The sequence below is a fragment of the Stegodyphus dumicola genome, chromosome 1 (genome assembly GCF_044657685.1).
Source record: "Stegodyphus dumicola isolate Sdum_Otavi_A_Nest chromosome 1, ASM4465768v1".
Taxonomy (NCBI): Eukaryota; Metazoa; Arthropoda; class Arachnida; order Araneae; family Eresidae; genus Stegodyphus; species Stegodyphus dumicola.
In genome coordinates, this window is record NC_140768.1 from 53,643,662 (window position 1) to 53,661,695 (window position 18,034).

At 33.4% G+C, this 18,034-nt stretch overlaps 1 protein-coding gene across 1 annotated transcript in view; it reads right to left on the reverse strand.

Moving 5' to 3' along the window:
* The window catches only part of KLHL18 (Kelch like family member 18), a 66,401-nt gene that overhangs the window by 32,897 nt on the left and 15,470 nt on the right, over positions 1-18,034 (reverse strand). Inside the window, exon 4 of the mRNA XM_035365905.2 lies at positions 4,847-5,045. Within this exon, the coding sequence (XP_035221796.1) occupies positions 4,847-5,045 (199 nt within the window). The remainder of the gene's footprint in view (positions 1-4,846; positions 5,046-18,034) is intronic.

The following is an 18,034-nucleotide window of genomic DNA, read 5'->3' on the forward strand; positions in this document are numbered from 1 at the left end:
TCAATCATAGTATATGTGGTACAGTCATGCATGAGGTGGCTACTGTTATGTGTACACTAGAAAATGTCAAAAACTTCACAGTTTTATCAAATGTTGAAATCAGTGACGTAAGTAATCAAAAAGTAAGCTTTATTTTACACAGGGCAAGAACTGACAATATGGTTTAAAAAAAAAAAAAAAATGCAAGCATGCTATAAATCAATCTTTTCCCCCAACTTGCTGAACTTGCATTTGCTAAAAAGCACCCATGATAGTTTTGAATCATCTTGCACGTTGTTTCATCTTTAAATACCTATCTTCTATAAAACCACATTTTGTTTTCAACCCTTAAGTGGTTGTGGAAGGGTAGCAGCATTTTTCTATCTTATAAAGCCCATGTACACCATAAATTAGCCTGAAGATCAATGTTTGCTTGGATTGCATTAGTTAATTCAAATACGATAAACACATGATGACTATCCGCCTAAGAAGAGGGATACCTTCATGCAGCACTTTTTAAAAGGAAAACAGCTCATATTCTCATTGCGTATGGGGTAAACAAAAAAAAAAAAAAAAAAAAAAAAGAAGCCAGACTGGTCATCTGGGTTTGAACCCAGACCGAACTATCTGCATTCACTGGGCCACTGATGAAAAATGTTTCTTTGGGAAGGAATGTTACACATACCATTATCTTTTTGTATGCTTATAACAGAGAAGAAGGAAGAAAGAATTAGATTTTGATTTACTTTTAAGTTCAGCCAGCATTAGGTATTATGCTGTTCCTTAACATTCTGATTTGTTGCAGCTTATTATTTTATTCAATCTTTTCAATCAATCTAGAGATATCAGAAGTCTGTATACTTTGAAATGCAGAAAGCAATCTTTTTAAAATCAATGTAGCAGTCAGATTATCCAAGAATTCTTTTAGTATTTTAATACCAAGTCTGCTGCACACAGTATGCAAGATCATGGTCTGCATGTATTTTTTAAACCGCTTAGCACATTTTGTGATGATGGTGAGTATCAAATTTGATGGTTTATGGACAGTATCAACTAAAATATGAAATTTCCTGATTAACAGAGTATGTGAAGAAATGCTAAATAAAGATAATATAGCTAGTCTATCATTGCAATTATGATGCCACCATCATCAATTAATTAATAGATGATGAAAGTTTAAATAAGCCAAAATGTCAAAAAATATTGTCATTTCAGCTTCAAATAATATTTAAACTGAATGAGATGGTTATTTAAAAACAGTCTACTTTTATGCTGCATACCTCTTGAAAAATAGGAATCAGCTTTTTTATCGCTTTGTTTATCCTAAATCATGAAAATCTACTTCAATTGAATAAAAATAAAACTAAAATGAAAAATTGACTTCGTCAAGAAAAAAGCCAACAATAACTAACAGTACCTGGAATCAAGGAAATACACCAAACAAAAAAAGCATTACGAAAAAAACATGAAATTTTCCAGTTAACATACTATGCCAAGAAATGCTAAATGATTCATGATGCTCCAATCATCAGTCAATGAACAGTGAACTCTGTAGTATGGTATAAAATCCAGAAATTATCATTAGTGATAGAGAAGATAGTGATAAACAAATTGTTGAAAATGAAATGATTTCATGACTTAAAATTAGTACAGAAACAACCTTGTATTTGGTGTACATTTAGACAAAAAAACTTAATTCTGAGGGCAAACAGGTCCCTCTTCATCAGAATTTGCAGGACTGAATCAACTGAGTTTTTTGCCTAAATCTACACCAAATACAAAGTTGGTTCTTCACTAATTTTAAGTTTCACTTATACTTCTCTTCTGATTTGAAATGACTTCACTTCAGATGGCTATTTAATTACAGGACTCGAACATTGGAATTTTGTACCTGAACAGGAATTATATATCTATGAAAATAACGAAAAAGGTATTAACAGAACAAATGAAATTGCTGTAACAACTTATGTTGTAAAAAAAATTTTAATAAAATAAATGTTAATATTAAGTTTTTTGGGGGAGGGCTAAATTTAACTTTTCTTAAGATCATAAATGCTTCATATTACAAGTAACCCTTTTATATTTTTAATTTTATAATTTCTATAAAACATCTTATTACATTTAAATTAATGATGTAAATTTCATAATTGCTGAAGTGCCAATGATTCTGTATCTTGGACTTTGTACTGTAGAAGTAGGAGAAGGATAATACAATGAACTATGTGCACAGAACAGAAATTCATACACTCTCTAACCATCAGTAACCTTAATTTCCAGTCAATACATGCAGGCTATAAATCAGAGTTGAAGGTGACATGCCAAGCTAAGGGAAAACCTATTAGCTGAGAATATAGAACAGGTTTTGCGATTCCTATTTTCAACTATTGCATTTTGTTTGGTCTGAAAAAAAAAGGATGTAATTGTTCTTTATCATGACTGTTATATAAAGATGATAGAAGTAGATATATCTGGAATCACTGTTGTTTAATATTTATCATTTCATGGTCATTTATCCCTTTTGCGTACTTAAGAAGTTAAACATCATCCTCTTATATTCCTGCTGTAAACCACAGGTAAATGAAGCCATGCATATCAAATCAGCATGTATAAAGATATGACTAAATTAGGGGGAAATATCTGAAGTTCATGAAAACATTTTCTTACAAAATTCATGAAAATAAATATTCACAAAACATCATAATAAAGATCTTTTTCATTCTGTGTGTTAACTTTAAAAAAATTCTTGTTTTAACCATGATACTCTTAAGCCCCGTTCAAAAGAGCGGATTCGACCAGTAGCAAAAACCGGTTCTTCCAGAGTGTCCCATTCACACGGCTAACAAGTATTAACTGCTTCTCAGAATTGGAGGTAGAACTTGGTAGAATGTTCCTACCTCTCCCGGAGCAGGGCAAATGGGGAGATTTCCCATACTGCATTGTGAGATTGGGCGGTTCACTTAATTTTAGCAAACAACATGGCTGACATGTAACAGACTGCTCGCTCGACTGTCTGTGAAACAATTACATTAACAAATATCTGGGGAAGTGATATCATTGAAAAAAATTAAATGGAACTGTACAAAATATGGAAATTTGTAAACAAGTGCAGACACTGATGCTAGGTATTCCAAAAATACCATTCAAATTAAAACTAAAGACGTGCATATCGGCTTCAACGCGACCAGGGAACTTGGTACCTTTTGAATGATTTTTTTATTTAAGAATTTTCATCTACATTTTATACTTTTTAAGAATATTATTACATCTTTTTGTAAGACAAAATGATTTTACGCTGGAAAAAAAAAAAAAAACTTTTGCCAGTAATTAGTCTAAAGGGACTTTGTCCCTGAAGGACTATTGTTTTCGTTTTGCGTTGAATCACTATAAATATCCATTTCACTTTTCAAACTGTTGCCACAAAATGTTAGAGTTCTGCATTATATTTGAAGAAATTAAAAATGAAAAATCTGCACAAATGTATGTATATTTCTCACATTGTAATAAAACAACGATACATAAAGCCATTGAATTTTGCATGACGTAATCCCACTGGGAATATGGGCATGTGGAAGCCCAAATTTGGAATTTGTTTTATTATCAATTTTATATTTTGTAAAACTTTAACGAGTTTTTTATCTCCAGCGCATGAAAATGTGTATTGGAAATTCTAAAGATAGGCTCATTTTAAAATTATTTTGTGACATTGCTATTGAAGTGAATTTTATGGTTTAAGTGCAAAGAACATGATATTTAATAAATAAAGGTAACACACAAAACATTAAAAAAAGGCCCCTTTGGACGTAATTTAAAATCTGAAACTTCTCAGATTTTTTAAAATTTTAATTTAAATTTTTAGAAGAAATTTTTAATAATTAAAATGTCTTTCTTCTCCTACAATTTTCAATGTTTCAATGTGCCAAGAATAATTCACTCAGCAAACTTCTTAATATATGGCAACCTCTTTTCTTTTCCCTGTGTGGGAGAGAGAAAAAACTCACATCGTTCCTACTTTTAAATAATTTTAACAAAGTGCCTAAACTACATTAGATGTTATTATCACTTTCAACAAATATGGCAAATTTCAAAATGCACCAATATATAAATTTATGTATATCTTCAGAAATTTTGAATAAAAAGTTCTAATTTTTTGCAGGTATACTTAGAAATACATCTACTTTAAGATGATGACAAAAATTTTTTAGGTAATAATTAAACATTTTTTCCCAAAAATTTATAGAAATTATATTAAAAATTATAAATTTTAAAAATAAGTCATAAAAAATGAAGGAATTTTATTTGGAATGAACCTAAATTTTGAACTGTGAAAGAAGGAATCAAATAAGTGTAATAAAAAAGAGATATTAATAAATACATACCAAATTGAATTAATATTGAGGAGCTAAAATCTTAAGAGCTAATTTTTTAAAAACTACTCATACGATTTTTACAAAACTTTGCAGATTGGCATAATTTGAATTGTAGAATTGAAATACAGAAAACGATTTGCATGCCATTTCAGAAATAAATCTAATACATATCCTAAGTCGTACTTTCAAGGCATGACAAACGCAAGTTGAATTTCGTGAATCGGCCCAGCAGAACGGGAGATATAGAACTGTACTCTTCTCCCTCCTCCCTACAGTGTACCTACCAAGAAAGCTTTCAAAATCGATGCAAATGGTGAATACTGATTATACTTTCAACATGAAAAGTAAAGCTATCCCTGGGATATCCACTTCCTCTAAAAGTAATATTGCTTTCGAGTTTTCTTGTAATGATACCATTTTAATTTTCTTTTATACAACTTGAATTACTAAACAGTTATTTTGTCTTGCAAATGACAAGATATTAAAGTCATACAGCATACCTGCTCTTCATTAGTGATATGCAGTTCATCTCTACTTATTATCTCTTTGACATCTATGAAAGGCAAGTTCATAAATTCTTCAGAGCGAGCAACTTCAATAAAATGCTTTTGAATGAAACGATTAGTTGCTTCAACAAGAGTTGAACAATCAAGTACATCAGCAAAGGAACGAATACCCAAGGCATTGTTAGGATGCAATCTGAAAGGGAAAATAATATATATATATATATAACAAAAATCATTATATTTGATGATTTCAAAAGTCCATACTTGATTTGAAAATAAAACAAAAGCAGTCATATTTGAAAGAAAACAGATGTTTTAATAAGACATTTTAAAACACTATAATTTTTATAACTATCTCTCAATATTTTATTAGCTTATCATTTCTTTCTTTGCATAAACTGCATGGTTTTTCAGTAAAGATGATTGTGATATATTTTTTAATAATTTCCATGGAACCAAACTTCTTGCATTGATATGATTTATGAAAATCTTAAGCAACAAAATTTTACAAAATCAAAATATGGAGGGTGCTGAAGGATATTTCATTCTAAACCTTCAAGTCTTACAGTTGCACTTGAGCAGCATGCAGTCTGGCATTATTATGATGGATAATGTTATCTTTTTGAATAGACAAAATTAGACTTTATATAAAATTATGCATTGATGAGTGATCGCAGTGTTTATTTATAACAAATGTTTTATCAGGTGACAGAAGTTTGAAGAAAATGATTCCTTTGCAATCCTACTAAACAAACAGCAATACTTTCCTTCCATTTAAGGCATCTTTGCCACAGTTCTTGAACTTGATTATTTCCAACTCCTTTTTCATCACACATTATTGCACAGAATCTGTTTCCATTATGTGTTATGACCTGATCTGAAAACAATTCTTTCTCAAGCTGCTCAAATGAAACAATGACTACAAATATATGGTTCAGCACGTCTTAAACTGTGGAATACAACCCCAAATGGGGTCACGAACTGAATTGCTGGGATTGCAAAAATTTAATTCAGGTTAAAAAAAAAAAAAAAAAAAAGCATCAAAAAACATTAGTCACAATTCCTTTATTCTCTTTAATTTAATATATTACATTTACTGTACAGGAGAATTATAAAATCATAATACTCACCAAGTAGAGCTGCATATTATATTTATGCATTGAAAAATACCACTAAGTGCACTATAATATCCTTGTTGTGCATTGATTTTAGCATATAAGTTATTTCAAAATCAAAATACGCCACAAAACACGTTGACACATTCATAACATCCAGTGCCACATATACTTGTCAAGAATAAAGTTCTCTGATGCACTGATAATGCTTTTCCAGTACAATCAGTTACTTCTGTTTCATTGAAACAAGAGTGTACATCATGAGAACAATATGTTATTGTATTTTACAGCTTTACTCTACTGAGGTTGGTATTTGAATAATTATTATGATAGATGTCATTTTATTTACATCTTAGGATAAAAATACTTTTACCCACGGATAAATGGTTAAACTTGAGTAACAAAGGTAATGACACAGATGGTAGCACTACACTGACCTACTGAGCAACTTCCGACCTAAGTTAGCCTAAAGGCAACAAACAGAATATGTTGCTCAGAGGTAAAACCATCTACTATCTACTGGCCACAATCTTAGGTCGGGGCCACGGGCATTAATTGTCAAAGTCAAATTTCAAAGTTTACATTTGTACAATATACAGAGTTATTTGGATATATTGCATACGCTGAAGAAATCTGAAGTTATTATATTAAGATTTTCCAGAATAGTTAAGACAGGAATTGACAGCCATTTGTTTTCTTGTAGATTCATCTGTTTGTTACAAACATGGTAACAATAAATGCAAAACTTTTAAAGTAGAAGATCATAGTTAGATAAATGTCAGTCATATATAATACAAAAACACACGTAAATGAACAATAAAGATCAACACCCCGTTCAAAATCTGCACGCTATTGAAATGAAGTATATAGTCATGAAAGAATCAAGTCTGATCTATAGAGTCCAAGTTTAAGTGTAAATGAACATACTTTATATTCCATAAACCAGTACTAAATGTTATGTCCAAAGCAAAGTATTGTGCAGTTCATGCAAGATTCAAGTCATACAACTCAGAGGTACTGGAATTTGTATTAAATCATAATAATAAAATCCAAAAGTACTGATGGTAGCACTATAAAGTTTCTTCAGGCAGAACCTATAATAATCAGAAAAAGGCATCTAAGATGTGAAAAAAAAATATGATGAGGCATTTCTCCAGTTTGGCTGGGATATGACTGTCTACAGAATAATTTATTTAGCATTGGACTAGCTGATTTGCCATTGTGTGTTTTATGTAATAGTGGACGGCCAATGACAGAGGAATATTTGGATGAGTGTGAAGCACTGACAAATTTTTCTTGTAGATTTCAGCATTATTGAAAAGCAAGCAGTTTAATGGCCTAACGGTCAATGTAACTGGCATTTGACAAATAAATTCTCCAGTTTGGCTTTACTTTCAACAACTGTGATGGTAATGTCTTTGTTAATTTATAGTAATGTTTGAACTAAGGGAGTATGAAACTATCAAAACTAAAAAGGCATCTTGAATCTAAGTATCATTTGCACATCAATAAACAAAAGGAATATTTTGAATGACCACTATAATCTTTAAATAAAGCAAACAAAACAATATTTTGAGATAATTATAACAGTTAGTGAAAAATATTTACTCATACCATATGAAATTTCATATTTGACTGCTAAAAAAACATACACCAATTGAGAACATCTTGTTTTATCCGCTGTTTTTAAAATAGTAGAAATACTTCACAGAAGTAAATATGGAATATAACTAAAAAAATTCCCTAATTAAGCGACATTGTCACCAAGAGAATTTTGGAAAAACCAGTTTAAACAATTAAACAGACTACAATAAAAGAAAGCTCAAAATTTACAATTCATTTGGATGAAAAGATGTTTCACAATTAGTTCAAATTTTATTATATGTCAGATTTATAAAACACTGATGAAGAATTACTATTTTGTTGTCTTTTGACAGAATATACTAGAAAAGACATATATAGTAAAGCTGACAAAACTGTTTAAACTTGAAGGTTTAGAATGGAAAAATTGCACTTAAGTATGTACAGATAGTGCAAAAGTAATGACAAGCAAAAATATTGGTTTTAAACCATTTTTTAAAGTGTAGGTAATGATCATGTAATTTTTACATATTGCTTGATTCGTCAAGAGCCCTTGCAGAAAAAAATAGCAAATTGAAAATTTGAAAGATATTTCAGGATGCTATCAAAATTATAAACTTTATCAAATGTTGTGCCCTTAACAGCCATTTATTTTCAAATCTCTGCAAAGAGATGGACTCCTAATAATATATATATATATCTATATATTACACAAAGAAGTAAGAAGGTTGTCAAAAGGTGAAATTTATTATTGCTATTAAAGGATGAAATTATTAAATTTTTAATCAAACAATAATGTTATCATGCTGGTCTTTTTCAAAATAATTTATGACTATGAAAATTGTGCTAACTGTGAGTTTTTTTTTTTTTTTTTTTTTTTTTTTGAGAAACTAAATGATTTCAACCTCTCTCTTCAAAGAAAAATAATATATTTTCTTTATGTGATAAAATTGAAGGATTGAATAACTAGATCAGCATTTGGAAGATTAAGGTGGAAAATTATTCATCTCAAATGTTTTCGGCTATTGACAATTTTATCATTTAAAAATACAGTTGTAAAACTTTTATTGCAAAAACTTCTATAGATCACTTAAAAAACCATAGAAACACAGTTCTGTAAATACTTTATATCAGTAATTGTCAACCTTTTTTACCTAATGCATCCCTTTCACTATTTCTAGAAGATTATTCCCCATCCTTTCCAAAACTCAAAAAATACATATGCACAGTTATTTAGATTTAGATTACTTTTTGTACATCTGAAACTAAAATTAAATACTTGACAATGAAATAAAAGGCTGACCAATTCTCCCCGGAAACTATGAAATTTCCCTCTTGAGGGGAACTACCCTCTGGGTGAGAATCCTTGCTTTATTTTGAATTTTTATTTCAAAAAGTTATCTTGGATTCATAAACTCCTTTTTATTGACATTGATAAGATTAATCACCTGTCATATAGAACCCAAGAGAAATTTGTCGAGTTATTAAGTGACTTAAAACTTGAGTTCCCACAAAAATTCTTGATTAAATTTTAGACTGGAGCTCACAGTGAATTCCCCACAATTTCTGTAATGACATTAAATGTTCTTTTACCATTCAGCACCACATATTTACACATATTACTTTTTCAGCTCATCAAATATCATTCAATGGTGAAAAATGCTGAAGATACTTTTCATCCAGCAATCTCAAATATTGCAACAACATAAAATAAACACATCCATCTCATTAGAATGTGACTTTCTTACATTAAGTTTTGTAAGCATGGAACAGATCTTAAAACTTCTTTTCATAGGCACTGTTTGCTAGAGAAATAAATTGGAAAATATTTATTTTTATATCTTTATTTTATATTTAATATCAGGCATCATGAAAAAAATCTGAATGATAAAAAGATGTCACAAATGAAAAAAGTTTAATTTTTTTCTATCAAACAATGCAACATCTATGTATTAAGTAGAAATAAGTCTAAATTTACTTGGCAGTACCAATTTTTAAAAGAATTACCAATTTTTAGCAATTCAACAATCTCCCTGCTTGAAACCATTGAGTTATTTTCAACTAAGGCATGTATTAGATCATTATCAATACTGGATATGCACTCAGATTGGGGTCTATGATCCAAGTCGAGTACCATTTCAAAATCAGCAAAACTTCTAACAACTTTTCTGATAGCAGATGCACAATTAAAGTACATGTTTTAAATTTTTCTTCTGTTGTGGTCTCAGCATTCCCATTACTTATTTCCCATCTTAAAGGAAAGTTCTCATATGAATAAATTAATATCACTTAACAGAATCTGCAAATAAATTCACTTATTACATTACTATCTGTCCAAGAATATACCATTTGGCCATTAAATGAACATCAGTGCTCTCCTTTTACCTATACTTCCTGTACCTACAATCTGTTCCTATACCTACAACCTGTGAAAACTCTGAAAATTATTTAATTTGATTATATCTGACTTCTACCTTAGAAACAGATATAGTAACATTGTATTAAAAGCACAGACTCAAAAATATGTAATACTTCTCAGATTTAAAGAAATGAATTTCATGAAACAGATAAATCAAAATTATAAAAGCTTTACAAGTTTGTACTTGCTGGTTATCTCAAGTAACATTATCCCAGTGATATTTTTTCTTGGCAATAATATTTTTTGGCAAACATTTCCAATTACACTTTGGTAATTCTTACTTATCTATTTCTATCTGCCTTTTATCTTCATTTTTCTTTGCTCCAAGTCCACCAGCGGCCGAGCGGTAAAGTCGCTGAAAACTGGTAGTTCGGCCCGGGGTTCAGGGTTCAAATCCCATGAACGGGCTGGCTGCATGGGCGTTTTCGTGGTTTTTCCCATGTTTAACATGTATACGAGCCAGTTTCCCTTAGAAAGTTCTCCACGAAGGCATCCCTTCCCTTAGGCAGACAGCCCTCGAGGCTTTGCCATAATCCCACACACACACATTCTTCGTTCCAAAAAGGGCTATCCCCCAGTGACAATCCTTCGCACTTTTTTTCTCTTGATCATTCAGTACATCAACTTTGCAACTATTTTTCTTCACTTTAGTAGCCAAGAACATAATTAATAATGACACATTAGCCAGGATAGTATTGTGTAAACTGGTATTGTAACATTTCAGAACTTGTGTTTCCACTGGTAAAAGTTGCTTCTTGAAACTTTTCCTTCATTGAATTGTATGCATTATTCTTACTATTTTCTCCCATACTTTATCTTTTGTTTGTATAGCATACAAAGCTTTTCAAGTAAAAGGACTTAGAAGTAGTTTATAGTTTACTTTTGATATTCTGTTTCTCTTTGTTTGCTTGTGGCTTATCCCACCCAACTGACCCCAACAACAGATCAGATCCATGAGCTCGTGAACTTCAAAACCCCAAAGAAGAATTCCAGGACAGGACAATAGTTGGCTCCTCAAGCAATCAATGCAAGACAAGACATGAGCAGGAGTGGCTTGGGTCAAGTTTCATTTCAGGCAGAAGGGATAGACTTTAATGCTCAACACAAAACGTAGAACAAGCAAATAACCAGTGCAGAGCCTAGCTAGAGTTTTTTTGTTGAAATCTATAGCTTGTCTGTGTCAGGGCAGCACCAGGGGGTTACTAACATACCACTCATGTATGAGGGCCTTTCTCCAGAAGGTGCTGATTTCTAACTTGGCCCTTTTTAAAAAATTTCTGGGAAAGAAAGATGGCCACCATCAGGAGACTCCTTAAGCCTGCCCTCCCTGGCCAATCCATCTGCTATCTCATTACAACAAACCCCCACATGATAAGGCACCCATTGAAAAAATATCTTATTATGGGCACAGAAGCAACCCAAATGTTGGACAATATTCAAAGTAATTCTGCCTCCAAGTTTCCACCACTCAGGCAAATATTATAGCGAGCTCCGGCTATTGCTCAAAATCTCGATGTCAGTATCAACTCCCTCTTTGACATGATAACTCAAGGCCTCTTCTACAGCAATGAGTTCTGCCCAAAAAATGGAGCAGTAGTCACGGTTTCTCCTAGAAATCTTAATTCCATTCCCCTGCCTGATAAAAATTCCACTACCCGAGTTACCATTGTCACCCCTGCTACTATCAGCATAAATCTGCAATACATCACTGAGGATTTTGTGAACAGCCTCCAAAGCCAGCTTTATAAGATAATCAGGGTGTTGAGTACCTTTGTTAGTATAAGAACTAAAGAACTTCTTCCGAGAACTAACTTCTTGGTCCTAAAGAAAACTCTATCACTAAACTCCAAACAGCAGGCTAGCGAGACATATTCAATATCACTTTGCAGCCATCCCTACCTTTCAGCATGGCTGGGGGGGGGGCTTTCTCTCTTCAGATGACAATTGCTGTTACAGTTATGTACATACCTAGAGGTCCTGTGCTGATCACCATAACTGCTGAGCTTAGCAAAGTATCCAGTCAATAGATGCCTACTCTAGAGTCTGAGGGTTTGAAGGTCAGCCTCAATAAGGACAATGTCCCTCAGGCAGCAATTGCGGAGCCCACTAATGGTTCTGTCAGCCAACAGTTGTACCCTTTTCAGTTTATCTAGATTGCTGACAGAAGCATCCTGATACACCAGAACAACATATTCCAGGACATGCCTAATAAGAGCAATGTATGTTTTTCTCAGGGTCCAAGTATCTGCACTCCAGTCTCTACCAGACACATACTTGTTGTTCTGTTGTTGAGTTGAGTTTAATGTTGAGTTCCTGTTTATCTCTTAAAACCAAACTATAAGTACGAACCTGGCCCAGGATCTGATCCAAAATATATATTTATATATATATTGGATTTTATATATATTTTGGAATAATAATTCGGACCGACGTATTTAGGATGATTTTCAGAATTCAGTTTCCTGCCTAGTAGAAAGATGTCAGGTTCCAGGTTATATAGATATCTAATGGTGGTAAAAATACTGGATACAGACTGTAAGGAATTGAAAATGAACTTGTGCATCTCAACAAAATTCTCAAGATCTATGAGGGATGAGTTAATATCTTCCTGAGCAGAGATGAGACTTGAATTGCTGTGCCACATAATTATATCCTCAGCATACAAAAACCCATACAGTGAATGGCCTTAGTCAAAACCTTAGTTCGAGAAATTGAAAGGAAGAACAGTGTGGGCCTACGCACAGATCCCTGCAGAATACCCTGACTTAGTCTGAGTCTTCCAGAAATACTGTCTCTAAACTTCACTCTAATATATCTGGCCCCTAGAAAGTCAGCAATCCAAGGTATGATCTTCCTCCTGATATTAAAATTGCCATTTAGTTCCCAAAGAAGTTTGTTTTTCCAAATCCTGTTATAAGTCTTAGAAACTGAAAGGAAGAACAGTGTGGGCCTACACAAAGATCCCTGCAGAATACCCAGACTTAGTCTGAGTATTCCAGAAATACTGTCTCTAAACTTCACTCTAATATATCTGGCCCCTAGAAAGTCAGCAATCCAAGGTATGATCTTCCTCCTGATGTTAAAATTGCTATTTAGTTCCCAAAGAAGTTTGTTTTTCCAAACCCTGTTATAAGCCTTAGATAGGTCAAGAAAGGCAGCCACAGAGTGGTTTGTGAGACTATGATTCTGAGCATCCCTGACCTTCTGAATAAAAAAATAAAACATTATCCCTTGTGCAGTTTCCCCTCCTGAATCCATACTATTCAAAAGGAAGTAAGTTGTTTCAATCAAGATAATAGTTAAGTCTACTCAGGGCAATCCTCTCCATAATCTAGAATGAAATGCTAGTCAAGGCTATTAGCCTGTAACTGTCTGCATGATTAGTTAGCTTTTCCTGTTTTCTTATGGGATTAAGGGGATCCTTCCAATCTCCAGGAAATCGCTATTTGACTCATCAACTCATTATTTTGTTTCTTGGCAAAAAACCTCTCCTCAAGAAAAAATAGGCCCAAGATAACTGATAACTAGCTATGTCTTTTATAACCTTATCTTATAGCATTTTTATCCTGAGTACTTAAACATTATCAACCAAACTAGCTCAGAAGTTTCAAAAGAAATTTTATTCATTGTAGTTTAGATGAGTAAAGACTGAGAAATATCACCAAAAATTATCAACTCAAATGAAAAATGGCAGAAATAAGTTGTAACAGCTAATAGATATTCATTCACATTTTCCCCTTTTCGTAAAAAGCCTCACACTTTTTTGACCTTATTGAAGAACTTGTAAATTATTAAAATTTAATTCAAGTTGACTCGTAAGAATTTTCCAAGAGCAGGTTTCGTCTAGCGCCATATTTAAATATAATCTGATATTCATTTATTCTGCACATTGTGCATAAAAAAGTGAGGAATAAATAAGTTTTAGCCAAATGTGTTTAGTGGATTTAAAATCCAATAATCATATTAGAAAAGAAGTATACATCTAATTCGGTACTTTCTTTCTAAAGCATCCACCATCTTTAGTCACCTAATTCGTAACATGAAAATTTTGGATATCGTCAAAGGTTCACACAGTAGCCACTTAAACAAAGAAGGACCTCTAAATCTTTACAAACAAACAAAAGATAATTTTAACTTTTACTTGCTTCCAAAGATAAAATAAAATGTTCTTATGATTCAGAACATTTTAAAACACAACAAAAAATATGAGGTCAAATTTTGATACATTTTTATTCAGTCACAACTTTTGAAAAGGGAAGAACTGCTGATTCAGCACACTGATAAATTTTAATTTTCATATGACAACAGATGTTTAGGCCACATTTTCAAAACTAGATGGCAACCACAGGCAGATCCAGATAAATTTGCTAGAGCTATTATCGTGAGAGTTGAAAAAGATCGTCTGTGCCTTGGAGATCATGTGTTGCCTTGGTGATCTTCTTTTAGTTTTCACTGTTCTTTCATTATTCAATAAACATGTTTTCATGAATAAAGTCCCCTTGAAATTTTACTTATTTACATACGCTCTACACTATTTAAAAGATTTACAATTATTTTCAGAATCATTTTAAGTATTGCAAATGTCTGTATATACGAGGGCTATCCAGAAAGTAGATTACGTTTTGGAATAAAAAAATAAAGTATAGGAAACAAATTTTATTATATACAGATGAAAGCCACACTCAAATACTACTTTTCTACATAGTCACCATACAAATTAAGGCATTTATCGTAGCGATGTACGAGCTTGGAAATTCCTTCGTCGAAAAATTCGGCCGCCTGCGCCTTCAACCACTTCGTTACCTCTTCTTGCAGCTGTGCGTCGTCATCAAAACGCTGCATAGCCAGCCACTTCTTCATTGCTGGGAATAGGTGGAAGTCGCTCGGTGCCAGGTCGGGACTGTACGGCGGATGAGGAAACAACTCCCACTTAAAAGATTCAAGAACTTTACGAGTGACATTTGCCGTGTGGGGCCGGGCGTTGTCGTGAATCAACAAGATCTTAGAGCTCAACATTCCTCTGCGCTTGTTTTGAATTGCTCTTCTGAGTTTTTGGAGAGTTTGGCAATACCTTTGAGAGTTTATTGTAGTGCCTCTTTCCAGGAAGTCCACCAAAATTACACCTTTTCTGTCCCAAAAAACAGTCGCCATCATCTTCCTTGCCGACATTGTTTGCATGCATTTCTTGGGTTTTTGGGGAGAACTTGTGTGCCCCCACTGCATTGATTGCAATTTCGTTTCACAGTTCACATGTTTCACCCATGTTTCGTCACCAGTAACGATGCGATCGAGTAAAGAGTCACCATCCTTATGGTAAGCGTCCAAAAAGTTCAACGCTGCAGCCATTCGCTGATTTTTGTGGTCCTCTGTCAAGATTTTTGGAATCCATCTTGCACAAAACTTGTGGTAACCAAGCTTTTCGCTGATGATTTCGTGCAACAAACTTCGCGAAATTTGTGGAAAACTCAAAGAAAGTTCCGTTATTGTGAAATTTCGATTTTCACGGACTTTAGCATCGACTTTTTCGAGAAGTTCGGCGGTCACTATGCTGGGTCTCCCACTTCGATCTTCGTCGTGAGCATTGGTTCGGCCATTTTGAAATCTTATGACCCACTGACGCACTCCACCTTCAGTGATAATGTTGTCCCCATACACTTCACGAAGCTGCCGATAGATTTCTATCGGTTTACAGTTTTTTGCAGTCAGAAACCTTATTACTGAGCGCACCTCGCAGCTCGCGGGATTTTCAATTAACGCAGACATTTCAAACCGTCACAGTATCTGAACGGAGCACAGCACGAACCTCTCAATAGCACGGCTAGATGCAGACTGAGCTGCGCAACGCTCTGACCCCAAGATGGCCGCGCTAGCCCCGCCCCTAGCGGACACAGACGGAAACGTAATCTACTTCCTGGATGGCCCTCGTAATACTCAACAGGGATACATTCATTTATATTCTCTGACTAAAATGCTTCATTAATTCTTTTATCTGAGCTCAATAGTCTGGTCACATTCAGCATTTTAAATATTTTGATCTTGAGCTTTACAACAGCTTTACCAATGTACACTGCGCACAGGAAAAAAAAAGGAGAGAGAGAGAGAGAGAACCAAAAAAAAAAAAAAATAATGTCTGAAAGCTTTTAGATTTTACATTACACCCAAAGGGGCGTTTTTATAACATTTTGTGCACTACCTTTATTTATTAAATATCATGTTTTTCGCACTTAAACGATAAAATTTAATTCAACAGCAATATCACAAAATAATTTTAAAATGCGCATATCTTTAGAATTTTCGATACACAGTCTTACGCGCTGGAGATAAATTTTTTTTCCATACAATGTTGGCATTGCTCACTTTGAAATCGTTAAGTTTGTTAATTAAAAAAAATTAAAGTGTTACAAAATATGAAATCAGTAATAAAACAAATTTTCAAATTTCAAATTTGGGCTTCCAGATGCCCATATTCAGTGGATGATTATGCTACTCAAAATTTGATGGCTATAGGTCTTCTTCTTCAATGGCCAGACAGCCCAGGATGGGCCCTTGCCTCCCTCAGAATCGAATTCCAAGCTCTTCTATCCCTGGCCATGGCCATTCAATTGGTTATTTTTAAAATTCTAAAGTCTGTTTCCAAACAGTCAAGCCACCTAAGTTTAGGTCTCCCTCTTTTCTGGATGCCGAATAATCTGGTCGAGAAGATCTTTTTAGTTACTCGATTTTCATCCATTCTGCACAGGTTTCCTGCCCATTTAATCCTCTGAATCCTTACTATATCTATTTCTTTTTTTACTATATCTATTTCTTTAAAAGATTTATATAGTTTTTCTTCTCCAGATAGTGTTACATTTTATGCCACCAAAAATACTTCTCAAATTTTTTCTTTCAAAGACAGAAATGATACTTTTAGCTTTTTCTGTCATTGCCCAGATCTCAGCAGAGTATGTAAGAATGGGTCTGATTAAGCTTTTGTAAATTAAAATCTTTGTTTTTCTGCTAGTGAAGTTAGACTTCAAGTATTTTTTAGACCAAAAAAACATCAGTTAGCATTTGTGACTCTACTACAGATCTCAGGCATTAAATCATTAAATAAAGTTAAATAAATAAAGGCATTAAATAAAGTTAATTGAGAATATTAACTTCTGATCTTAAATATTTAAATTTGCTAACAGTTTCAAATTTGTAATTTCCAATTTTAAAATAGGAGCTGCTGTTATTACCACATGGCATGCATTTTAGTTTTATTTTGGTTGATTGCTAGATGCAGCCTCTACAGATGTAAAAGCCTCTCTAAGTGACTCGGAAGTGCATGCGACTATGTCGAAATCATCACCAAAAGCAAAAATCTGAACAGGCTTGTTAAAGATAGTTCCACGAGTACTAATGTTGGAGTCTTTTATGAGTTTTTGGAGGGCAAGGTTAAAAAGCAAGCAGGTCAGTGCATCACCATGTCTGACCCCATTTGAAAGCACAATAGGCTCAGAAAAATTATTCTGGATTTTAACCCTAAGTTTTGTCTCAGTAAGAGTAATGGCAACCAAATTTATAAATTTTTCAGGTATTGCTTAATTCTCTCATAGCTTCGATTAAATATTTTCTGTTTATTGAATCGTAGGCAGTCTTAAAATCAACAAAAGATGACTCTAGGTAACATCGTTTAATCACAATGCAAGAAACATATATACCAGGGTTGGCCAAACTTCATGTCAGTAAGAGCTGCATGTTTGAATTCAGGCAGGGGCGTAGCTAGAGGGGGGCAAGAGGGGCATCTGTCCCCGGGCGCAGAATAAAAGAGGCGCCAAACTGATGTTACGACATTTTAGAATTACATGTTTTCCATCCTTGGCAGGCAGTAGGGGGCACGAAATCTTCAGTTGCCCATTTGCGCTGAAAACCCTAGCTACGACTCTGAATTCAGGAATGTTCGAGAGCCGCATCTAGATTTTCTAAAAGCCACAAGTTCATATTTACATCATTATAGAAGTAGTGGAGGAGGTTTTAAATATAAAATCTCTGATAACTTTGTAAAAAGAGTCTAAACTAATTAATTACTTCTTTTTGGACACT